The sequence below is a fragment of the Puccinia triticina genome, chromosome 5A, assembly GCF_026914185.1.
Source record: "Puccinia triticina chromosome 5A, complete sequence".
Lineage (NCBI taxonomy): Eukaryota > Fungi > Basidiomycota > Pucciniomycetes > Pucciniales > Pucciniaceae > Puccinia > Puccinia triticina.
In genome coordinates, this window is record NC_070562.1 from 1763092 (window position 1) to 1782802 (window position 19711).

At 46.2% G+C, this 19711-nt stretch overlaps 9 protein-coding genes across 9 annotated transcripts; 3 read left to right on the plus strand and 6 right to left on the minus strand.

The window, feature by feature from the left end:
• Positions 1-281: 281 nt before the first annotated feature.
• Positions 282-2237, plus strand: PtA15_5A199 (uncharacterized protein; the record flags this gene model as incomplete). Its single annotated transcript, XM_053168933.1, has 7 exons — positions 282-433; positions 550-657; positions 719-1033; positions 1119-1205; positions 1280-1632; positions 1716-2086; positions 2157-2237. 7 exons carry the CDS (start codon positions 282-284, stop codon positions 2235-2237), a joined length of 1467 nt encoding a protein of 488 aa, XP_053020181.1.
• A 2085-nt stretch (positions 2238-4322) lies between these two features.
• Positions 4323-6397, plus strand: PtA15_5A200 (uncharacterized protein; the record flags this gene model as incomplete). Its single annotated transcript, XM_053168936.1, has 6 exons — positions 4323-4503; positions 4621-5023; positions 5108-5320; positions 5403-6044; positions 6149-6214; positions 6319-6397. 6 exons carry the CDS (start codon positions 4323-4325, stop codon positions 6395-6397), a joined length of 1584 nt encoding a protein of 527 aa, XP_053020182.1.
• Positions 6398-7228: 831 nt separating this feature from the next.
• PtA15_5A201 (uncharacterized protein) lies at positions 7229-8085 on the plus strand (the record flags this gene model as incomplete). Its single annotated transcript, XM_053168937.1, has 3 exons — positions 7229-7534; positions 7621-7764; positions 7870-8085. 3 exons carry the CDS (start codon positions 7229-7231, stop codon positions 8083-8085), a joined length of 666 nt encoding a protein of 221 aa, XP_053020183.1.
• A 1014-nt stretch (positions 8086-9099) lies between these two features.
• PtA15_5A202 (uncharacterized protein) lies at positions 9100-10452 on the minus strand (the record flags this gene model as incomplete). Its single annotated transcript, XM_053168938.1, has 7 exons — positions 9100-9287; positions 9362-9490; positions 9603-9613; positions 9713-9923; positions 9999-10121; positions 10225-10327; positions 10420-10452. The coding sequence occupies 7 exons, from the start codon at positions 10450-10452 to the stop codon at positions 9100-9102; spliced, it is 798 nt and encodes a 265-aa protein (XP_053020184.1).
• A 1000-nt stretch (positions 10453-11452) lies between these two features.
• On the minus strand, positions 11453-12020 carry PtA15_5A203 (uncharacterized protein; the record flags this gene model as incomplete). The annotated part of the gene is made up of 3 exons (XM_053168939.1): positions 11453-11515; positions 11601-11746; positions 11834-12020. The coding sequence occupies 3 exons, from the start codon at positions 12018-12020 to the stop codon at positions 11453-11455; spliced, it is 396 nt and encodes a 131-aa protein (XP_053020185.1).
• Positions 12021-12941: 921 nt separating this feature from the next.
• On the minus strand, positions 12942-13507 carry PtA15_5A204 (uncharacterized protein; the record flags this gene model as incomplete). The annotated part of the gene is made up of 2 exons (XM_053168940.1): positions 12942-13258; positions 13333-13507. 2 exons carry the CDS (start codon positions 13505-13507, stop codon positions 12942-12944), a joined length of 492 nt encoding a protein of 163 aa, XP_053020186.1.
• A 1406-nt stretch (positions 13508-14913) lies between these two features.
• On the minus strand, positions 14914-15277 carry PtA15_5A205 (uncharacterized protein; the record flags this gene model as incomplete). Its single annotated transcript, XM_053168941.1, has 2 exons — positions 14914-15101; positions 15169-15277. The coding sequence occupies 2 exons, from the start codon at positions 15275-15277 to the stop codon at positions 14914-14916; spliced, it is 297 nt and encodes a 98-aa protein (XP_053020187.1).
• Positions 15278-15979: 702 nt separating this feature from the next.
• Positions 15980-17466, minus strand: PtA15_5A206 (uncharacterized protein; the record flags this gene model as incomplete). Its single annotated transcript, XM_053168942.1, has 7 exons — positions 15980-16167; positions 16308-16436; positions 16533-16543; positions 16658-16853; positions 16960-17082; positions 17194-17296; positions 17437-17466. The coding sequence occupies 7 exons, from the start codon at positions 17464-17466 to the stop codon at positions 15980-15982; spliced, it is 780 nt and encodes a 259-aa protein (XP_053020188.1).
• Positions 17467-19019: 1553 nt separating this feature from the next.
• On the minus strand, positions 19020-19468 carry PtA15_5A207 (uncharacterized protein; the record flags this gene model as incomplete). The annotated part of the gene is made up of 2 exons (XM_053168943.1): positions 19020-19192; positions 19279-19468. 2 exons carry the CDS (start codon positions 19466-19468, stop codon positions 19020-19022), a joined length of 363 nt encoding a protein of 120 aa, XP_053020189.1.
• Positions 19469-19711: the final 243 nt, after the last annotated feature.

Here is a 19711-nt window from a genome sequence, read left to right on the forward strand (position 1 = left end):
CCCTGCACCATATCCCGGACGGTCCCGCGGGGATATGGTGCAGGGTCAACCCGAATCCGACTCTGCCGCGTATGGTAGAAATCGAGAGGCAGACTCCCTCTCGATGTTCCTACCATACGCGGTCTTTGAAAGGGCGCTCTTTCGAGAGACAGACTCCGTTTCTACTATACGCGGCTTTGAAGGGCCGCTCTTCTTTATCTTTCCCGCGAAATGTCTGATAGCTCTTATCTTCCCGCTCCTTGCAATTCCCCAGCGTTCAACCGACTTTTCTCATCCTTACCATGCCGCAATATCCACTGTTGCCAACACCATTCGACAATGTCAAAACCGCTACTTCGGAAAAGCAACTGTCGACCGAGTTAGAGATCTTCAAGTACCTAGAGTCGTTTGCGAATCCGACTGCTCCGGATCAAGAAAGCCAATCCATTGATTCGTAGGTTTCCGCGATCTTTCTTTTCGAAGCACACCGGACATTTTCATTCATAATCGTAATGATACTAATTATTTATGTATTCCGTCAATCTCAATATCCGACGAGGATATTCTTAGGGTTAAGCTTTCTTCCTCCAGTCACATTTCTTATCTTTACTCAAAGCTCTTCAACCTGCCCGATCGATGGATACAACTAGATGCCAGCCGTACTTGGATTATGTATTGGTTCGTATCTTCAACTTTTCTTGTTCCTGTCAAGACCTAACCCAGTGCTCTGCGATCTTAGGGTCTTGGGTGCCCTATCTATGTTGGATGTTAAGATCAAGCCAGAGGAAAGGGATAGAGCAATTGAGACAATATTGTCATTCCAACATCCTGATGGCGGCTTTAGCGGTTCCCCTGGACCAGGTCACCTAGCCCATCTCGCCGCAACCTACGCATGTATCTGCTGCTTGGCGATCTTACTTGAGGATGCTGAGCAAGATGTTGTCAATGATACCTGGTCTAAAGTCGACATAAAAAAATTATACGACTGGATGCTAAGTCTGAAGGTTTCCGACGGAAGCTTTGCAGTCCAGCACGAGGGTGAAATCGATGTTCGGTAAGAAGCTGTCTCCATCGCTTCTAATCATATATTTCATGAATCATGCGAAGTGCTGATCGAACCAAATTCTCTTCACGAACAGGGGCTGTTATGGGGCGCTGGCCGTCGCCGCGATGCTCAACTTACTAACGCCTGAGCTCGTCAGGGATCTCCCGCAATACTTGGTCAAGTGCGCGTCCTTCTCTTTGTCTGAGTCTTCTGATGGCAAGCGCTAACGAGTCCGCCATGTGGATCGATCAATAGCTGTCAAACCCACGAAGGAGGTATGGCAGCGACTTCGATTTCGAATCATACTGACCAAACGCCGCCAGCGTATTCTGGTAACCACACGGGTGCACCTGTGGGAGAAGCACACGGAGGTTACACTTCTTGTGCTTTAGCATCATACTTCCTTCTTCAAGGATACCCTAGCCTTCCTAACACGCATAAATTCGATGTTGAAGCTTGCTTGCGCTGGGCCGCTCAAGCCCAGGCATCGCCAATCGAAGGGGGCGGATTCCGTGGTAGAACCAACAAGCTTGTCGATGGCTGTTACATCTGGTGGTGCGGTGGACTGCTCCCTCTTCTTGAGGCGATGCTCATGTCAGACACTTCACGTGAGCCTTCAGTTTCTCCGAGGAACAAATGATCCACACTCTTAGCCTTGAACTAATGTAATATTTGCCATGCTTCATTGAAGGCGAAGAATTTCCTGATTTGTGCGACCGACAGGCCCTACAAGAATATGTTCTTCTTGCTTCACAAGAGCCAACTACTAAAGGATCAAAAGGTGGATTAAGAGACAAGCCGGGAATGGCTCCTGACATGTATCACACTCATTATATACTATCTGGCTTGTCCGTCGGTCAGCACAAGCCAAGATATTCCGCCAAGGAGATTAGAAACATCACCGAAACTTTTCAACTTCCTGTCTTCTCCAAGTGTGCTCTTGGGAACAACGAGAGCGAATCAGAAGCTTCAAAGAGAATGGAGGGTATTTATTCAAGGATCCTAGGATGGGAATTTGATCCGAAAGCAAAATTGGTTGTTGGTCCCCCTGAAAATGAAATCGTAAGTTTTTGCACTTTTTTTTGGACATTTACCTCCGGAGCTGAGCAATCAAATCCTTCTGGTCTATCAGGGACGCGTTAATCCGGTTCTTAATGTCAAACACTCAGCTGTTAAACAGATTATGGACTATTTCTATCATCAAACTCGCTAAAGTTGAATTCCTTTAATCACTCAAATAAAACGGACAGCTTCTGCCACAATTTTGTATAAACTCATCATCCGAAATATCCAGCTTGGATATATTTCCATCATCTTTCATTGTCCTAAAGTACCAATTCACAACAAAAATGTACATATAAGCTGAATTTCAAATTCAGAATTCAGCGAGAGCGAGTAGTCACTTGCATCTTGCAAACAAATAAGTATTGATCATCCAATTCTATCGAGAATCCAGCAATTGGTAGCTGGCTGTTCTGAACATGATTTGTTTTTATTTTTCTGAACTACTGCGTGTTTCCATTCCACATCCCTCGTCCGGTTCTGTCCGCGTGTTTGCTTCTTGACACCAAAACCAATTTGAGATCGGATTTGGAAGTTTGAGGACACCACTCCGAAGCAGAAAAATAACTCAAGCATGAAGAAAGCAAGTTCCAGTCATCATTGAAATCAAGGTACAACATACATTTTCTATGCATAGACCGCAGATGGAAAGACAGGCAAAAAGACACTCCCCCGAGCCGGGATCGAACCAGCGACCTCAAGATGACACATCTACCCATTACAGTCTCGCGCTCTTCCAACTGAGCTATCGGGGGCCCTACGCATCCCCCGAGCCGGGATCGAACCAGCGACCTCAAGATCGACTCGTTTTATCCATTACAGTCTCGCGCTCTTCCAACTGAGCTATCGGGGGATTTCCATGACGACCAACGTACTTTTGGCATATATAAATCTTACGTAATATGATAAGGAAATGCAAGACCTCTATTTCACAAACAGAATTTTTGGCCGATAGAAGCTCGAGGAAGGGAATTCAAAAAAGGTTTGTGATTATCGTAGACAGATGTGATTCACTTTAGCTGAGCAGCAATTGGAGTGATCGGGCGTGGGAGTCGGACGGTGGCTTCCTCGTAAAAATTAATGGAAAGCACAAAGACAAGGAGCCGAGAACCTTCCGATCGTACTCTTCATTTCTGCGAAAGAGATCAGTTGAATGAATCAATAGTTTATGGTAAAACCACATGTCACTAGGTGCAACCTGGAAAGGGGCAAGTTGGGAGAGCTTAATGATTAAAGCTATGTTCAATTGGAACATATTCATCAGATTTTGAGTAATTGATTCTAAAAATCAGTGTTGCACCAAGCAAACTTTTATTGCAGTGTTGGCAGTATGTACTCGATCAAGAATTAAGAAAGGTTCAGCAACAAAATTGCTTTCCCTTTTTATCCAAAGTCAATATCCCTAATCTAGTACAACTTACATTCAGTACATGAATAGCTTGATAGTTAGAGCTTCTGGATGCTGTACTGGTGGCCGTTAACATTATTGGACAAAAGCTAGTTGGGAGTAATGAAGTAGTCTAGAATGTTGTTAAGACTAGTGCTGATATCAAAGACTGCTTACTTGAGAATTATATAAGTTATGTAGTTAGATTTTTTGGACCTTGCTGGTAGGCTATGCTAACCCACTGCATGGATCATGGTTTGTTGGTTTTCAGGATTGCACTGGTTTGATATGAGCAAAGGCCCAGAAATAGGAGAGAACTTGCACAAGTCCCTCCTGCGCGTAGAGCTCCGGAGGGAATTTCAGAAGCAATGCTGTTTTTTTGTCAAGAGAGGTAGACAAAAACACCCCATTTTTGTTTGGCCCTATTGCCGCAAAAAAATCATCCAAAATGGTTCATGGAGCATGCAATGGCCAAGAAGCCCAGCCACACACCTCAATTTCCTTGCATGTTTGAGCCACTTCTTGATGGCAAAAACACAACAAAAACCAGTACCTGTCTTTTCTCTACTGCCACTGGCCAGTAATCGAAAATAGGGGGAACAACCGCAAAGCCCCCTGGTGGTGGAATGTTAGCAACAACACCAAACAAACCCACAGTGGAGAATGACGGGATCGATGAGGCAAGCCTAGACTCATAGAGGCCATGAGCCAGCACGTAGGACTTGTTCTGTTTCTCATGCCTGAGACTGATGACAGAAATAAATCAGGCACCCGCGGCAGTCAGCGGATACATGGCACCGCAGCCGGACGTGAGGCATGCGGATCTGAGAAGCGTGCTACCCGAACCTGATGTCCCGGATCGAAGCCAACCCCCACAGCGGCGGCCGAGGGAGCCCCGAGTCCGAACCACTGCCGCCGGTCCCTAAAATCAGATTCACAATCAGACCGAAGGCCGAAGTCCATCGACCATACGCGAAAAGGAAAATCCAGCCAAAAGATCCCCCAGGACGTTTCTTGATGACTTCTAGTGGTGAGTTCGATACATTTTCGCCCAAGTAACTGGTACCATTCAATCCTGGCGAAGCGTTCACACTTTTCAAGTTATTGATATAGTTCTATTTGTGTTCTGGTCGTATTTGATTCTCAGCCACCCAAGTTAAAAAATCGAAATGGGACGATATGGATGATGACTCGACGCCAACCCACCAGAAAGCTGCAACCTCTTCCAGACCTTCCAAACGGTCGCGTAAAGCAGCTCTTTCGGGTGTCAATGTCTCTAGATCAGCATCACCTTACAAAACAACCCCATCAAAGAATCAGTCCAACACCACATCTTCTGAGAATCCCCCACCTATCCAGTCTACGAGCTCTGATGCCTCACATTTGAATCCTTCATACTTGAATGGAGGACAAGAAGCAAAGAACACCGGAATCTCAATTCTAGGCCGCGCCTCACTTTCAAAGAAGAGCACTCCACTCAATCGATCTAAGCAGATCCGTGAGCTTCACCCTCCAATTCAAGGATGTCGTTCCGTTTATTGTTATGAAAGGTTTGCTCCATCTGCCCATTCCAAGCCGCTCAAGCCTCCTTTTATACTTTGCTGATGTTAACCAATTCATACATTTCATTTTAGACTCAATCACATAGAAGAAGGCTCTTATGGCGTAGTCTTCAGGGCGCGTGACAAGGAAACGGGCGAAATAGTCGCCCTGAAAAAGATCAAGATGGATCAAGAGAAAAACGGATTCCCGATCACTAGTCTTCGAGAAATTCATACGTTGATGATGGCCCGCCATGAAAACATCGTCCACGTTCGAGAGATCGTTGTTGGAGATACTTTGACACAGTGAGCATTCGGTAGCATTTTGACAATATTTCACAGCCTTACTGATCAGCAACTCACTACTATCTTCGTTGCACAATGGCAGAATCTTTATCGTCATGGATTTTATTGAACACGATCTCAAAACTCTCCTGAGTACGATGCGGTCCCCGTTCCTCGCCTCTGAAGTCAAGACGATCTTGCTGCAACTCTTGTCTGCAACGGCATTATGTCATAACAACTGGATCATACACCGAGATCTGAAAACGTCCAATCTGCTCATGAACAATCGAGGTCAAATCAAGGTGGCTGATTTTGGACTTGCCAGGACCTATGGTGATCCGCCGATGGGAGACATGACTCAGCTAGTAGTCACGCTATGGTACAGAGCACCCGAGTTATTACTTGGAGCTGAATCGTATACGACAGCCGTCGACTTGTGGAGCATTGGATGCATTTTTGCTGAGCTTATCCTACGCGAGCCACTCTTTCCGGGCGCAGGCGAAATCGACCAGATCGGAAAGATCTTCAAAATCTTGGGACGACCGACCGAAGAAATTTGGCCTGGATTGAAACTGTTGCCGAATGCGTTGAAGTTCGACTTGAATGCTATCCAACCATATTCAACCCTAAGGCAAAAGTTTCGATATGTGACGGAAGCGGGAATCGATCTGATGAACAAATTACTAACCTATGATCCAATCCAACGGATCTCGGCTGATGAGGCCCTCAAGCATCCTTACTTTAAGCGTGTTACAATTTTTCTTTCTTTTTGTTTCCGTTCTTGCTTTTTGAACTTGCTGGGATTACTCATTCGATCTCTGTTACCAATTCTCTTGACTTCATTTTTAGCGAGACTCCACTCCCTAAACACCCCGATGCATTCCAGTCCTTCCCTTCAGTTGCTGCGGGAGAAAAGTACGTTTCGATTCTTCTGATCTGTTTGATCCCTATCGCTCTTGCCTTGATTAAGTTGCTGAAATCATCTGCCTTCATGACTGTCAATGTTACCCCATGCACAGGGCCAAATTTGACTCTCCTTCTGCTCCCCATCGAGAAGAAGGCCGAGCGCAAAGCAATCGATATGACCTCATTTTGTAAACCATTGAGCATGTTCCATAGGACCTCAACATCATTGCTGGATGTAAAATCTAGCCAGCCATGTCTCCCGTTCTTGCTTTACCAAATCGTTCATCCCTCCTTAGAAGCAATACCAACGTTAATTTTGAGCCTGGAGATGCTGGTTGACCGGCATATGCCAGTGGCCACCAATCTTCCTTCGAACTTCAGTGCGATATGCAATGATCGGATCTTAGGCTCCTTCGTGAGGTGACTCCAAACACCGTGCCACGGTGACAGCCCAGAATGAAAAAAGAAGAAAAAAAACTGCCTTTTATGGAATTATATTGGAGTAGAAATATCTGCAACAACGGAGTAAGAAGGGTCGAGCGCAAAAACTGAAGTCCCCAACGTGATTTGAACACGTGACCTGCCGCTGTGCTGACTGCAGGCGGCCGCTCTAAACCACTGAGCTATGGAGACTTCGATGATGGAAATACGCCAAGGTTAGGTATATATTCAGCAGTGTCTAAATCGAGCTTTGAATTGAGACTTGGTCAATGAATCATCTTGCAAACAGAGATGAGGAACTGGTCTTTCCCTGATGCTGAATGGTGAATGTGTAAGCGATATTCATGAAATGTTTGTCCGGGCCTCCGGATATCTGAGATTGAATGGCCGAGCAGCAACTGTGAGACTGATTACGTCATTGGATATTCCGATCACACAGCTGACGGCCCTTTGTCAAAACAGCTCACTTGGCACTGTGGCAGCCTCAAGTCGTTCCTCTGCAATCCCGCCACGGCAAGCTCCTTCACACCCGTCGCAAGCCCCCCAACTTCTTGAAGCGCCCAGCAGAAAAAAGGATTAACGATGTCCTCAGGCAATGTCGGGATCCATTCATCGCATATCATGTTCCATCGAGCCCAACGAGACTATGAACGACTCCAGGAATCCTACAACCAATGGCTCAAGAAACGAGAGAAAACCAAGCAAGATATCCTCAAACAGATCGCTTCGATCAACGAAGCCGCGCTCGATGCCAAGAAGTCTGCCAAACTGTCCAAACTGAAAGCTCAACTATCCGCCTTTGAGGAGGAAGAGGCCGAAGTGCCTGATGCTGAACTGCTACAGCATTCGCCCCATGCTCGTCCCTGTCATCGTCCAGCCTACCGAAAAGTGAATAATAAGCTTCTCTGCTATCTTGTTTTGTTCTATTTACATACCATATATCCATTGACAAAATTATGTTCTCTCCGTTGCAGCTTGCGTTCGAAAACGCTCTGAAGCAATCAGAAGAGAAGAAGAGACTGGCAGAGGACGTGTATAATGCAGCTCAATTAGCCAAGCAAGCCTCAGCTCCAGTCCCGAGTGAACCTGCTGCTGAACCGGCTGAGGCCGAAGCTCAGGTATGTTTTTTGGTGACATTCTACACCATCACTCAATTTTATATTATACGAAAAATCATTCTCATGTCGAAACTGTTTTGTTTTTGGCAAATGGCATCCAAAAAGGAGGCACCTCCACCCACGCCAGAAGCGGCGACTAGCAGTGTGCCCAGACCGATGAGTCGAATCAAGAAACTTGATGCCTATTTAACCAAGTTAGAGAGCGGGAGAGGGATGACGAAGACCTTTGCTCCGGAGCGCCAGAGTCCCACCTACGGTAAATGGTCTCTACGCGCCGGTACTTTCCAACCCGGCCGTGACAAACCCGCTTCATCTTCGTAAACCAGTCCGTCAAACCTAACCGGTATACAACCATATCCAGATCTGGCTCAAATCTATTTCAACACGATCCACACATACCCCGACAAACCTCTGGGAATCCGATTCATTCTTTGCTTGAACGATCGAAATCTCTTCTTGAAATATCCAATGTATTTGTACTGTCAGCATCAGTATCAGTCGAAATCCTACCCTCCAAGAATTAAATGGTTGGATCTCCCCGGATCGAATAGGATGCAAACGGGGTTTCTTCAATAGTATTTTCTTGATTATTCGCTCGATTACTTTTTTTACCAAGGACACAACAAACAAACCAACGAGTTATAGCCCAATATTCTACTTTGATTCTTGAGATTTGTTCTCTTTTGGACGTTGTGTTTCCAATCCAGAATTCTCCACACTCCATAATTGCTCAATTATCAAGATCTGTACCATATCAAGTCGCAAGAAATATGCACATGTGATAGAGCGTTTGAAATGTGGCATGACGAAGGCGAGCCGAATATGTACCACACGCCCTCGTTGATCTGGGGTATCAAATCAAACCTGCTTTGGATCCACTTCAGACCGTTGCATACACCTGTCGTCAGATTTCCACTGGCTTAAATTCCCCAGGAAAGACTGGATGTGTATGCATACAAGTCATATCAGTCTTGATATTATTGTTAGCCTGACTGTGAGACACCACCAGAATCACAGCTTGGACCTCTAGGTGAGTGATTTCCCTCTGGAGGCGATGCGCGATGGGTATTCATAGCTAATCACTGCAGAGAAGTAGCATAAGAGATTTTCTCCGCGTTTTCTGAAGCCCTTGGGGTCCTTAGTTGGGTAGAATTGCCTTTCTCTTTGTCGCAAGCAGTGGTACAACGAAAACCAATCAAATGGATGGTGCGATCGTGCTCTCGTTCAAGCTGATGTAACATGCCCATCTAAACAATTGTACTTTTACAAGGACTCCTTGGATATGAGAGCAGAACTAGGTAGATAAAACCATTCAGAAATGTTGATAAATCATCTTTATGATTGGGTGCGGTAGCTTGCTAGTTCTTCCGAATCCCAGCTGAGAAATTGTCCATTCAGTTTCTCCTCGGCACGGACCGCTAGGTTCGTAATCACTTCGGCGGGCCCTTCCGGCTTGACGAGTTTCGAGTTCTCGTATAGACCATGAAAGTGTTTGTAGTTGGGACTGTTCATCACTTCTTTGGCTGTTTTTTTTTATTGAAACCAGTGGTTGTTAGTTTGATTTAAGACAACAGGGAGAAAGGCGCGGAGTGACTACCTTCATTTCGTAGTTTGGCTTGCATTTCAGTATCCACAACTCCCGGCCTCAGCGCGATCGAGGTAATTTTAGGCTCTTCGCTGGCAAGTGTTCGACAGAGTGAATTCATCGCTGCTTTGCTGGTATTGTCTTGAGGTAGATAATCAGTCGGAAGGAAAGTAAAGACAAAGTCAGCTTATCTGAGGCAGGGAGAACGATCAACTTTTCCAAGTGAGGAATCCTGAGTCAAATATTACTCAACAACTTCCCCAACTTTTTGAGAGCCAGGCAAAAAAACAGCCGCAACAACATCCAAGTTAATAACACTCCAAAATACGTCTAAAGACGGAGGGAGTATCAATAAGAACTAACGATGCAATTCCACCGACCGAAGCTCCCGAGCTGACAAAGACAACTCTCCCGTGCGAGTTTCTTAGATGGACCAAGGAATGTTTCAAGATCGAGACTAGAGAGAAAAAGTTGACATCGAAGACTTCTTTCCATGATTCAAGTGAGCCTTGATTGTTTGAAATCGGATCGTCGATTCGCTCAAACTTTATAATCCCCGAATTTAAGATCAATCCTTGAGGTGTATCAGCGGGCAGAAAATAATACAAATTAAGCATCCAGCATATCGGTATTCAGCTTGTCGACTGACCTTCAATCGAGCCGAAAGTTTTGATTGCAGATTCAACGGCTAACTTGTTGTCTTCGTCTTTGGCAACATTTCCCTGAATGACCAAGAGACTTTGATCGTGAGATTTCTTCAACTCCTCCAATTCTATTAATTTTTCATGTGAAGGGGCGCGTTACATTGTCAATGACTTTAACTGACGAGAATGTGGAGAGAAAAGCGGCCGTTTGAGGTGCAATAGTTTACATACCTGGGGGAAACGATCTCGATAGCGACACGACATTGGCAGCGACAGGTGGTTTGAGCAAGAGCTTGAGACACGATAGGCCGATCCCGCGAGAGCCGCCTGTTAACTAATACAGATAGATGTATCGCATGTCAGCCTTTCCTTGAAGAGCAACATCGATGAGGAACACTTTATAGCAGGAAAGAAGAGTAAACTTACTATGAATGTCGGTCTTTTAGTTGCAGAAGACATGGCTAAACGAGCTGGGCGGTGTCCCGGGAGTCCGGACTGGTTTCGTCTGAGTCTTCCGACAGTCCAACTTTCACACCATCGGCGCCAGCCGCCATTCCCATCCGGCCCCACTCGCGGCGTGTCGTCATCAAGCCGGAAACGATACACATGTCCAAAATACACAAGCAATCACCCAAGCCGAATATACCGAAAGAGGGCTTCCTGAATCGTTGACATTCCGACTGCCGATAACACTACATATCACTAGTTGAGATGTCGTACTGTCCCGTGGTTGTTTGCCCTATCCAGGCGCCATCATCATCAAGGCCAAAGAGGCCATGCAATTGGAATCGGTTCCTTCTAGATACTTTATGTACCTCATTGGAGGCATCAATCCTGGGCGTGTCTCCCGAGCCTCAAGCGCTGTGAATGTGGAGGGAATATTAAACAATTTGCCCGGACTGGAAGCAGCTCAACCTGAAAGACTTGAACGATATCCATCTTTGTCTACTCGGACATCCACAGAAAGTCTAGCTCCATAGAAGCCTTGCAGAGAGGCAAACCAAACGACCAGTCACTTGCAAGCTCACGGTGGAATGGCCGATGGATAAGATGCGGACTCTCGAGAGAAGGTCAAGAGGCAAACTGACGTGGAACTTCTGCAAGTTGCTTAATTAGCTTCTCATTTTGAGCTCAATCTCGGTACAAAATTTCTCACTATTAAATGGATATTTAGATGAAAGCACGAAATTGATACGGATATGATTTGCGTGAAATGATACATGGTTTGTTGGTTATGTGCTGGGCGAATGGGCTGGTATTACATCTGGGGGTAAAAGGAGTATCCTAATCACAACAGACATCTAAGACTGCGATACATATTTAATATATGGGTAAGCTGACAGCAGACATCTTTGATTCGCCTTCTCCGCTTGAAGTGTTGCAGAAGGGTGCCTATGTAAGCTTTCACTTCTATCCAGGAAGCTGAAGGTGTGGGATGATGGTTTGTTTATTGTTTGCTTCAAACGGCAATTCTGTGTTGCTTGCAGTGGGCTTTGAGATCGGCTTTGTATACAGCACGCGTCTGGGTGGAAGGATGTAGTCAGGAAAATAAGTGGTCAGATAAGTTCAAGGATGGGTTCCGAGTCAGACCGAAGTGTGAAGCTCACGAGCAGCTCCTGATCTATTGCAAAAAGGTCAATATTAGGGCAGCAATATGCCGCGGTGGGTTGACCAATGGTGATTGGGACGTCAAGGTTGCAGTAGCGGTACTTGCGAAGGTGCTCGCGATGGGGGATTACAGGGGCCTTCATCGCTAAGAATAGTTGAGAATCATCATCAGTGGTAAGGTTAACGCCGAGAAGAGAAGGAAAAATGATAAGCGCTGAAGCGGCTTATGTACCTATCATGCCCTTGTCGATGTTTACTTTGTCGCCTTTTTTCAAATTCACTGCTCTCACGCATAGCAAGATATTCTTGACTTCGTCTTCGCAAAACCTAATCGGAAAGGGGTCTGTCGAAAGTATTTCGGCTTGATTCTGGCGGACCATGTTCATTACGAAAAATACAAGCCAGATGGGGAAGTACATGCCTGCTGCTGATGTGGGGCGGGTCTCTTGGCGGAATTATTGGACTATTAAAAATATTTGTACGAATTGAAATGTAAATCAGAGCCGGGAACAATGTTTTGGCAAGGAAGAATCAACAAGCGGGACCCAGCGATCAAGGCAGGCTGCTTTAATACCCCGCCGCCATGACCGAAAAGAGACAAGAGAACAACGCTGCAGCCTCAGGAGAGAACCCCAGAGACAAGCATGGACGGGTTGCCAGTGGAGCCATCCTATGGTACAGAACAACCACACGGGTTTCCAAGCCCGTTGGAAGGGCCAGAGTCGGCTGACCTTGAATTCGGTATGCCGCCATGAAAAATCTTTGATGACAGCCTGACAACGTCAGTGGCGGTTGTCGGTTTCCCCCTCCACTGTGACCACATACACATCTTCAAAGATGTGTCGAATGCTTGGTTTGGCCAATCAGCGCATCAAATATCGTATTTATTTGGTTCAAGGCAAATGACCAGTCACTTGCAACCTTGCAGTGGAATGACGGGGCGATAAGCCACAGAATCTCAAGAGGAGATCACGAAGCAAACTGCGGTGGGACTTGTGCAAAAGTTGCGCATTTGAAGCTCAAACTCGGTAATGATTGCTTATTTTGAAATGGGTACTGATACAAAAACACAAGATTGGTGCGAATATGATATGTGTGAGATGGTGGCTCGTTGGCTATACAACTATGAAAATGGGTTGATAAATACTATAACGGGTGATGGCGGTACAATATAGTTGCCATATTCACAAAGCATCCCATTCACAAAAGACATTTCTTGATTATATTACTACAGATATGAGCCAATGTCTTTGAGCCGGCTTCTGAGTTAGCGGCGTTGCTAAAGGATAAAGGACTTGTTGCTTCGATATGGGAAGGTTGAGGGGTGGGGTGACGATTTTTTAGTTGTGGCCTGGGGACTGAAACCACTCTGTCCGACGTGGCTGGCATTCTTTCTTCAAATCGGCGCTGTTTACAAGAAGAAACTGGGGTGCATGTGATAAATCAGTGGCAGGTAGGTCGAAGGATGGGTTCCGGACCAGAGCGAAGTGTGCAACTCTACCAACATCCCGTGCAACTCTACCAACATCGCGTGCAGCATTCAATTTCCAAGGGACTCTGTTAGGGCAACAATATGCCCCGGTGGCGACCGAATTGGTGATTTTGACCTCATTGCAGTGATGGGAAGGATGTCCGGGGATCAAGGGCGCCTTTATCGCTACGGATCGTAGAAATTCATCAGCAAAATGGCTAACGCAGAAAGGAAAAAAAATCAGTGCCGAAGCGGCTTACCCCTCATGTCCTGGTGTCCTGCCAATTCGTCATATATCCCATACTTGTGTCTCACGCATAATAATACATCATCGCCTTTGCAAGGAATGATTGCAAAGGGCCCGTCCATTTTTCCGGCTTGATTCTGGTGGATCATGCTCGTCACGGAAAAGAAAAGCCAAATGGGTAAATGCATAACTGTGCTTGATGTTGGGTTTCTGAATGGGACTGTTGGAATAGGAGAAAAAATTATGAACACGTAAATCAGTCAGGTGTTGGATGGGTTGGATTTCCTGTGGGTGGAGATCGTAGGGGCAGGCGCCATAGGGCGCCAAAGGAAGGCTGTTCTTTTACATACCCTGGTAGAAAGAGACAAAAGGACAAGGGGAGAACCCTGAGGCGTCATGCCACGGCCGGTGAGTACAGAACGACCAATGATCCTGGAGTCGGCAGGTCGACTAATACACTTGTGAGCCTCACACGGTGGGGAATTTAGTGACGAATCATGTGTTGCGACACGAACTTAACAAAGTCCCTCGAGACTTCTTGCAATAACGTCTCCAGTAGCCGTAGATCGAAGGTGCCTTGATCACTACAAATAGATATCGGAAATTGTTAGTGAAAAGTTTGCCGCTCGAGAGGAAGAAACATGAAAAGCTAAGCGCTGAAGCGGCTTACCCAACGTGTCCTCCCTAATTCTTAATTGGTTATCAGCGCTCACGCTTTTCGCGCATAATAATATTTTTGCGTCTTCGTCTTCGCAATCACTGATTGGAAAAGGGTATGCCTCATCGAAGGGTGTATATGGCTTGCCATCACCTGTTATGCCAGCTTGTTTGGCAGCTTGATACTGGCGGATCATGCTCATCACAAAAAATATGAGCCAGATGGGGAAGCGGTATGCCGCAACATGAAAAATCTTTGATGACAGCCTGACAACGTCAGTGGCGGTTGTCGGTTTCCCCTTCCACTGTGACCACATACGCATCTTCAAAGATGTGTCGAATGCTTGGTTTGGCCAATCAGCGCATCAAGTATTGTATTTATTTGGTTCAAGGCAAATGACCAGTCACTTGCAGCCTTGCGGTGGAATGACGGGGTGACAAGCCGCAGACTCTCAAAAGAAGATCAAGGAGCAAACTGAGGTGGGACGTTTCTGCAAAACTTTGCACATTTGAAGCTCAAACTTGGTACATACATGACTGCTTATTGTGAAATGGGTACTTTACAAAAACACAAGATTGGGGCGAATATAATATGAGTGAGATGGTAGCTCGTTGGCTATACAACTGGTGAATGGGTTGATACTATAAGCGGGTGATGGCGGTACATCGTTGCCATATTCACAAAGCATCCCATTCACAGAAGACATTTCTTGATTATATTACTACAGACATGAGCCGATGTCTTTGAGCCGGCTTCTGAGTTAGCGGCGTTGCTAAAGGATGAAGGACTTGTTGCTTCGATACGGGAAGGTTGAGGGGCGGGGTGACGATTTTTTAGTTGTGGCCTGGGGACTGAAACCACTCTGTCCGACGTGGCTGGCATTCTTTCTTCAAATCGGCCTTGTATACAAGAAAAAACTGGGGTGCATGTGATAAATCAGTGGTCAGGTAAGTTGAAGGATGGGTTCCAAACCAGATCGAAGTGTGCAACTCTACCAACATCGCGTGCATCATTCCAAGGGACTCTGTTAGGGCAGCAATATGCCCCGGTGGCGACCGAATTGGTGATTTTGACATCATCGCAGTGATGGGAAGGATGTCCGGGGATCAAAGGCGCCCTTATCGCTACGGATCGTAGAAATTCATCAGCAAAAAGGCTAACGCTGAAAGGAGAAAGAAAGAAAAGGCTTACCCCTCATGTCCTGGTCTCCTGGCAATTGGTCGTATTTAGCAAAATTGTCTCTCACGCATAATAATACATCATTGCCTTTGCAAGGAACGATTGCAAAGGGTCCTTCCATTTTTCCGGCTTGATTCTGGCGGACCATACTCATCACGGAAAAGACAAGCCAAATGGGGAAATGCATAACAGGGCGTGATGTTGGGTTTCTGGATGGAACTATTGGATTAGGAAAAAAAATGCACACGTTAAGCGGTGAGGTGATATGTGGTTTGGATCTCCTGTGGGTGGGATCGTAGGGGCGAGCGCTTTAGGGCGCAATAGGGAGGCTGTCCTTTATACTCTATGTAGTAGAAAGAGACAAGAGGACAAGGAGATAACCTTGGAGGCTGAGGCGAGTCAAGCATTCCAGCCGGTGCCACCGGGACCTCCAATGATCCTGGAGTCGGCAGGTCGACCAATACACTTGTGAGCCAGAGCAATACATGATGTGTCGACAAGGCCGGCCCACTGTATACTTCTGTTCTTCCTTGGCTGTGCAGAAAACTCCACACCTTAACCACTCGGTAGACTTCAACGGAAGAGTAAGATTGGCATAGAATGTGACATGAGCAGTGCTCAAGGTCGGTGAAGAAGAATTCATGTTGTCATTCATGCCAATTTACACCAACCCCTGATTCTGAGCTTTTCTGGAGACACAGATGTACATGTTTTTAACTTAGAGGTGTAACATAACTGGATACTTCATGGATCGCGGAAGCTGACGGGTCCCTGAGCCTACCGTCTACGACTGTTGCAAGCATTGAAACCTGCGGTGATGGAATCAGGAAGAGCTTCGATAGCTTTTCAATTCATCATCATCCCAAACTAAAAAGCTTCCCGTAAGCTTCTGCTCAGCTCTGATCGAAAGATTCGCGATCACTTCTGCAGGTTTTTCGGGCTTGACGAGTTTAGAAGATGCAAACAAATCATAACAGTCTTGGTAAACAGCAGGGGTCATCAAATCTTTGCCTTCATCATTGTGCCAATTCGCGAAATGTGGTTAAGAAAAGGTTGCATTGATCAGCTCGATGAAGAAACGTAGACAGGGTAGATAACTATTGTGATTTTTCTTGCGAGCCAAAAAAAGGAGAATAGCAGCTATGGCTTACCTTTGGACCTCAATTGTTCTTGCATGTCGGTATCCGTCACGCCCGGTCGCAGCGAGATGGAAGTGATTTCGGGTTCCTCAGCAGCGAGCGTTCGACAAAGGGAGTTCATGGCGGCCTTGCTTGCACCATCTGGATTCATTCGGCAAGAGCGATTGGTTAACAAGGGTACTTGCGTTTGGAAATATCACTCGGATTCGGGTAAAGGAAGAGGATGGAGCACTCAACAGCTGCCTAAGCTGTAGATGAGGCATAGCATACGGACGGTGGGGTTCAGCTCGGGATCATCAACTGGCCTTCAGGTCTGGAAGCTTCGGAAGGCAGTAGAAAGGAGTTTATTAGGATGGGCTTACGATGAAACACCTAGCACAGAAGCAGTGGAGCTGATAAAGACTACTCTTCCTTTAGAGTTCCGAAGGTGGGCCAAGGAATGCTTGAGCATTGAAACCAATGGGAAAAAGTTGACGTCGAAAACCTCTCGCCAAGATTCTAGCGTCGTGTGCTGATCTATCCGCTCGAAATGAATGATCCCTGAATTCAATATCAAGCCTTGATGAAAACAAAAGTAGACGAGATTATGTGACGCCGAGAATGACTTCAGTTTTCCAACATCACATGTGAGTTTACCCGGTTGAGTATAGCAGGATAGACTAACCATCCACAGATCCAAATGTCTTGACAGCAGATTCGACGGCTAATTTGTTATCTTCATCATTTTTTACATCCCCTTGGACGACCAACAGGTTGTGAGGATACGCCTTCTGTAATTCCTGTAACCCTTGGATGTAGACAAAAAGTAGCACAAAAAATCATCAGCTGCACCTTCACATCAGAAACTTAGTAGCCTGCGAAGAAAATGAAGAAAAACTAGGAGTATATCTCTACATACTTTGGGGAAGCGATCTGGAAACCGAGACCACGTTCGCTTGCGCCGGGGACTTGAGTAAAATTTCTAGGCACGAAAGACCGATCCCCCGGGAGCCGCCGGTCAACTGTTCATTTGTTGTCCGAAAGTTTGTTGCACACCGTCGGTCGTACGCATGAAAAATGGAGTAAGCTGATTAGCTTCCAAAGACCAATCAAAGGAATTTCTGGAGAAACGGCTGCGATCCAAACTATTTATGTACTCAACTAAGATGGTGGGCCGATAAATTGAAGACATGAAGTGACTCTGAATCCCGATCGACAAAGCTGGTCCCTCCGAGGCTCGTCGAAGTCTGACCAGCCGTTCAACGGGAAGAGATCTTCAATCAATACCCTCCAATACATACCCTGCAACCGGGCCCCGAAGACCCCGGATTATGAAAAAATGGATACAAAAAATCGATTGGGCAAAGGCCATTCTCCCAGGAAACTGACATAGTTGAATTGGAGGACTTCCCGTCGGGCTCTACAGACCCTGCAGAACCAGATCTGCAGCCTCTGGGACAGCCTTTCCCCGCAAAAATCAAGGTTTTCTGGCTGCAGATCTGGTTCTGCAGGGGGAAGTTCCTCCAGTTGAATTGGAGGACTTCCCGTCGGCTAAATTGCTTAATCTAGAGGGACAGGCTAAACCTTACTTGGCTGGTGAAATTTGATTGATATCGAGTTTTCACCAGCAAACAAGGTTTAGTGGCCTCCTCTAAATCAAGCCTTTTAGGCGACGGGAAGTCCTCCATTCTTGCAATAAAAGACTTCCCTTCGATCTGGAAACCCAGATTTTCTCAGATTTTGCAGGGAATCTAGGCATACCTGGAGAGCTCACTTGCAATTCAGCAGCTCGCCATTATCAAGCCTTCCATCTCCCACACGCCCAGACTCCAGAGGAACATCGACCTATCTCTCACACGGGCAGGACCACAAAACATGATCTGCTCTCTCCAAAATCTGGCTTCAGATGTTCTGCCTTTTTTCAATTGTGGGATGGGATTTTGGCCACTCAAAACAGAGCTTTTGATCAACGCTATAGCTCAGGAGGATACAGCACTTGCTGCTGCCCTGCAATAGTCCAGGGAGAGAAGCCATAGACAGTCCACATTTACCAGAAGAGCAAAAGAATACCCAAACGTGGACGCTTGCAATGTGGTACTTGAGAAAAAATGCTAGGGGTGGAAGATTGCAATTTGGTGCTTGAAGCAATTATATCTGAGCTACAAGCTCATTGTAAGACAATTAGCTCAAGCCTAAATTATAGCTTAGCATTCTTAAAATGAAAGTTAACTTCTGTCCTGACCAATAAACAAATGGCTACCTAAAAAAAAATGGGTGAAATGGTGCATAGATTGTTGGTTATGTACACTATATAACCAGCAAATCAGTAATAGGATAATTATGTGGGACTTATGTGTGGGGGTGATTGGTGTAATTGGCATATTCACAAAAGACATTTATTTGACATAATAATCCATGACATGCGGGTAGACTAGCCCATGTCTCGTGTCCATTTCTGCGTTAGAGGCGTTACTAGGAGGTGAAGCAGCTCTCGAACCGATCTCGGGAGGTGAACGTGTCGGATGGAGAGTGGGTTTTTTCCAGCTGAGGGTGAACTCGTCTCGTTATTGCGGGGACCGAAGTCGCTTGCACTTCGCGCGTGCGGGCGAAGCTGTGTTTAAGCTAGTATCCTGGGCCTCCCGGAGGATCCATCCTAGGCCAACGCCACTTGACTGGCCGGCACAGATCATCGATTTGGGATTGGTATATAGCACCTGCTGGCTGTGTGGTACCAAATCAGGGAAATCAGTCGTCAGAGAAGTCGAAGGATCGGTTCAGAGAGATGCATACGGGTAGCTCCGTATGGTAAAAATACGGCGTGTTAGGGCAGCAATAGGCAGCGATGATGGGCTCATTGTTGATGTAGCAGTTGTTGCAATAACGTCTCGAGTAGCCGTAGATCAAAGGTGCCTTGATCACTACAAATAATTATCGAGAATTGTTAGTGAAAAGTTTGACGCTCGAGAGGAAGAAACATGAAAAGGTAAGCGCTGAAGCGGCTTACCCAACGTGTCCTGCTTAGTTCGCAATTGGTCATCAGCGCTCACGCTTTTCGCGCATAATAATATTTCTGCGTCTTCGTCTTCGCAACCACTGATTGGAAAAGGGTATGCCTCATCGAAGGGTGTATATGGCTTGTCATCACCTGTTATGCCAGCTTGTTTGGCAGCTTGATGCTCGCGGATCATGCTCATCACGAAAAATATGAGCCAGATGGGGAAGTGCATACCTGTTGTTGATGATGGGTTTCTTGCTGGAAGTATTAGAAGGGGAAAATTGTCTATGTATGATTCTGCACGTAGCTCAGAGAGGTGTTGGAGCGGGGTAAGCTCATGATCAAGGCGAGCTCTTTATACATGTTGCCGAGCAGAAAGAGACGAAAGAACAACGCTGTAGCGTCCCCAGGACACACACCCGGTGGCGTCTGACTCTGAGTC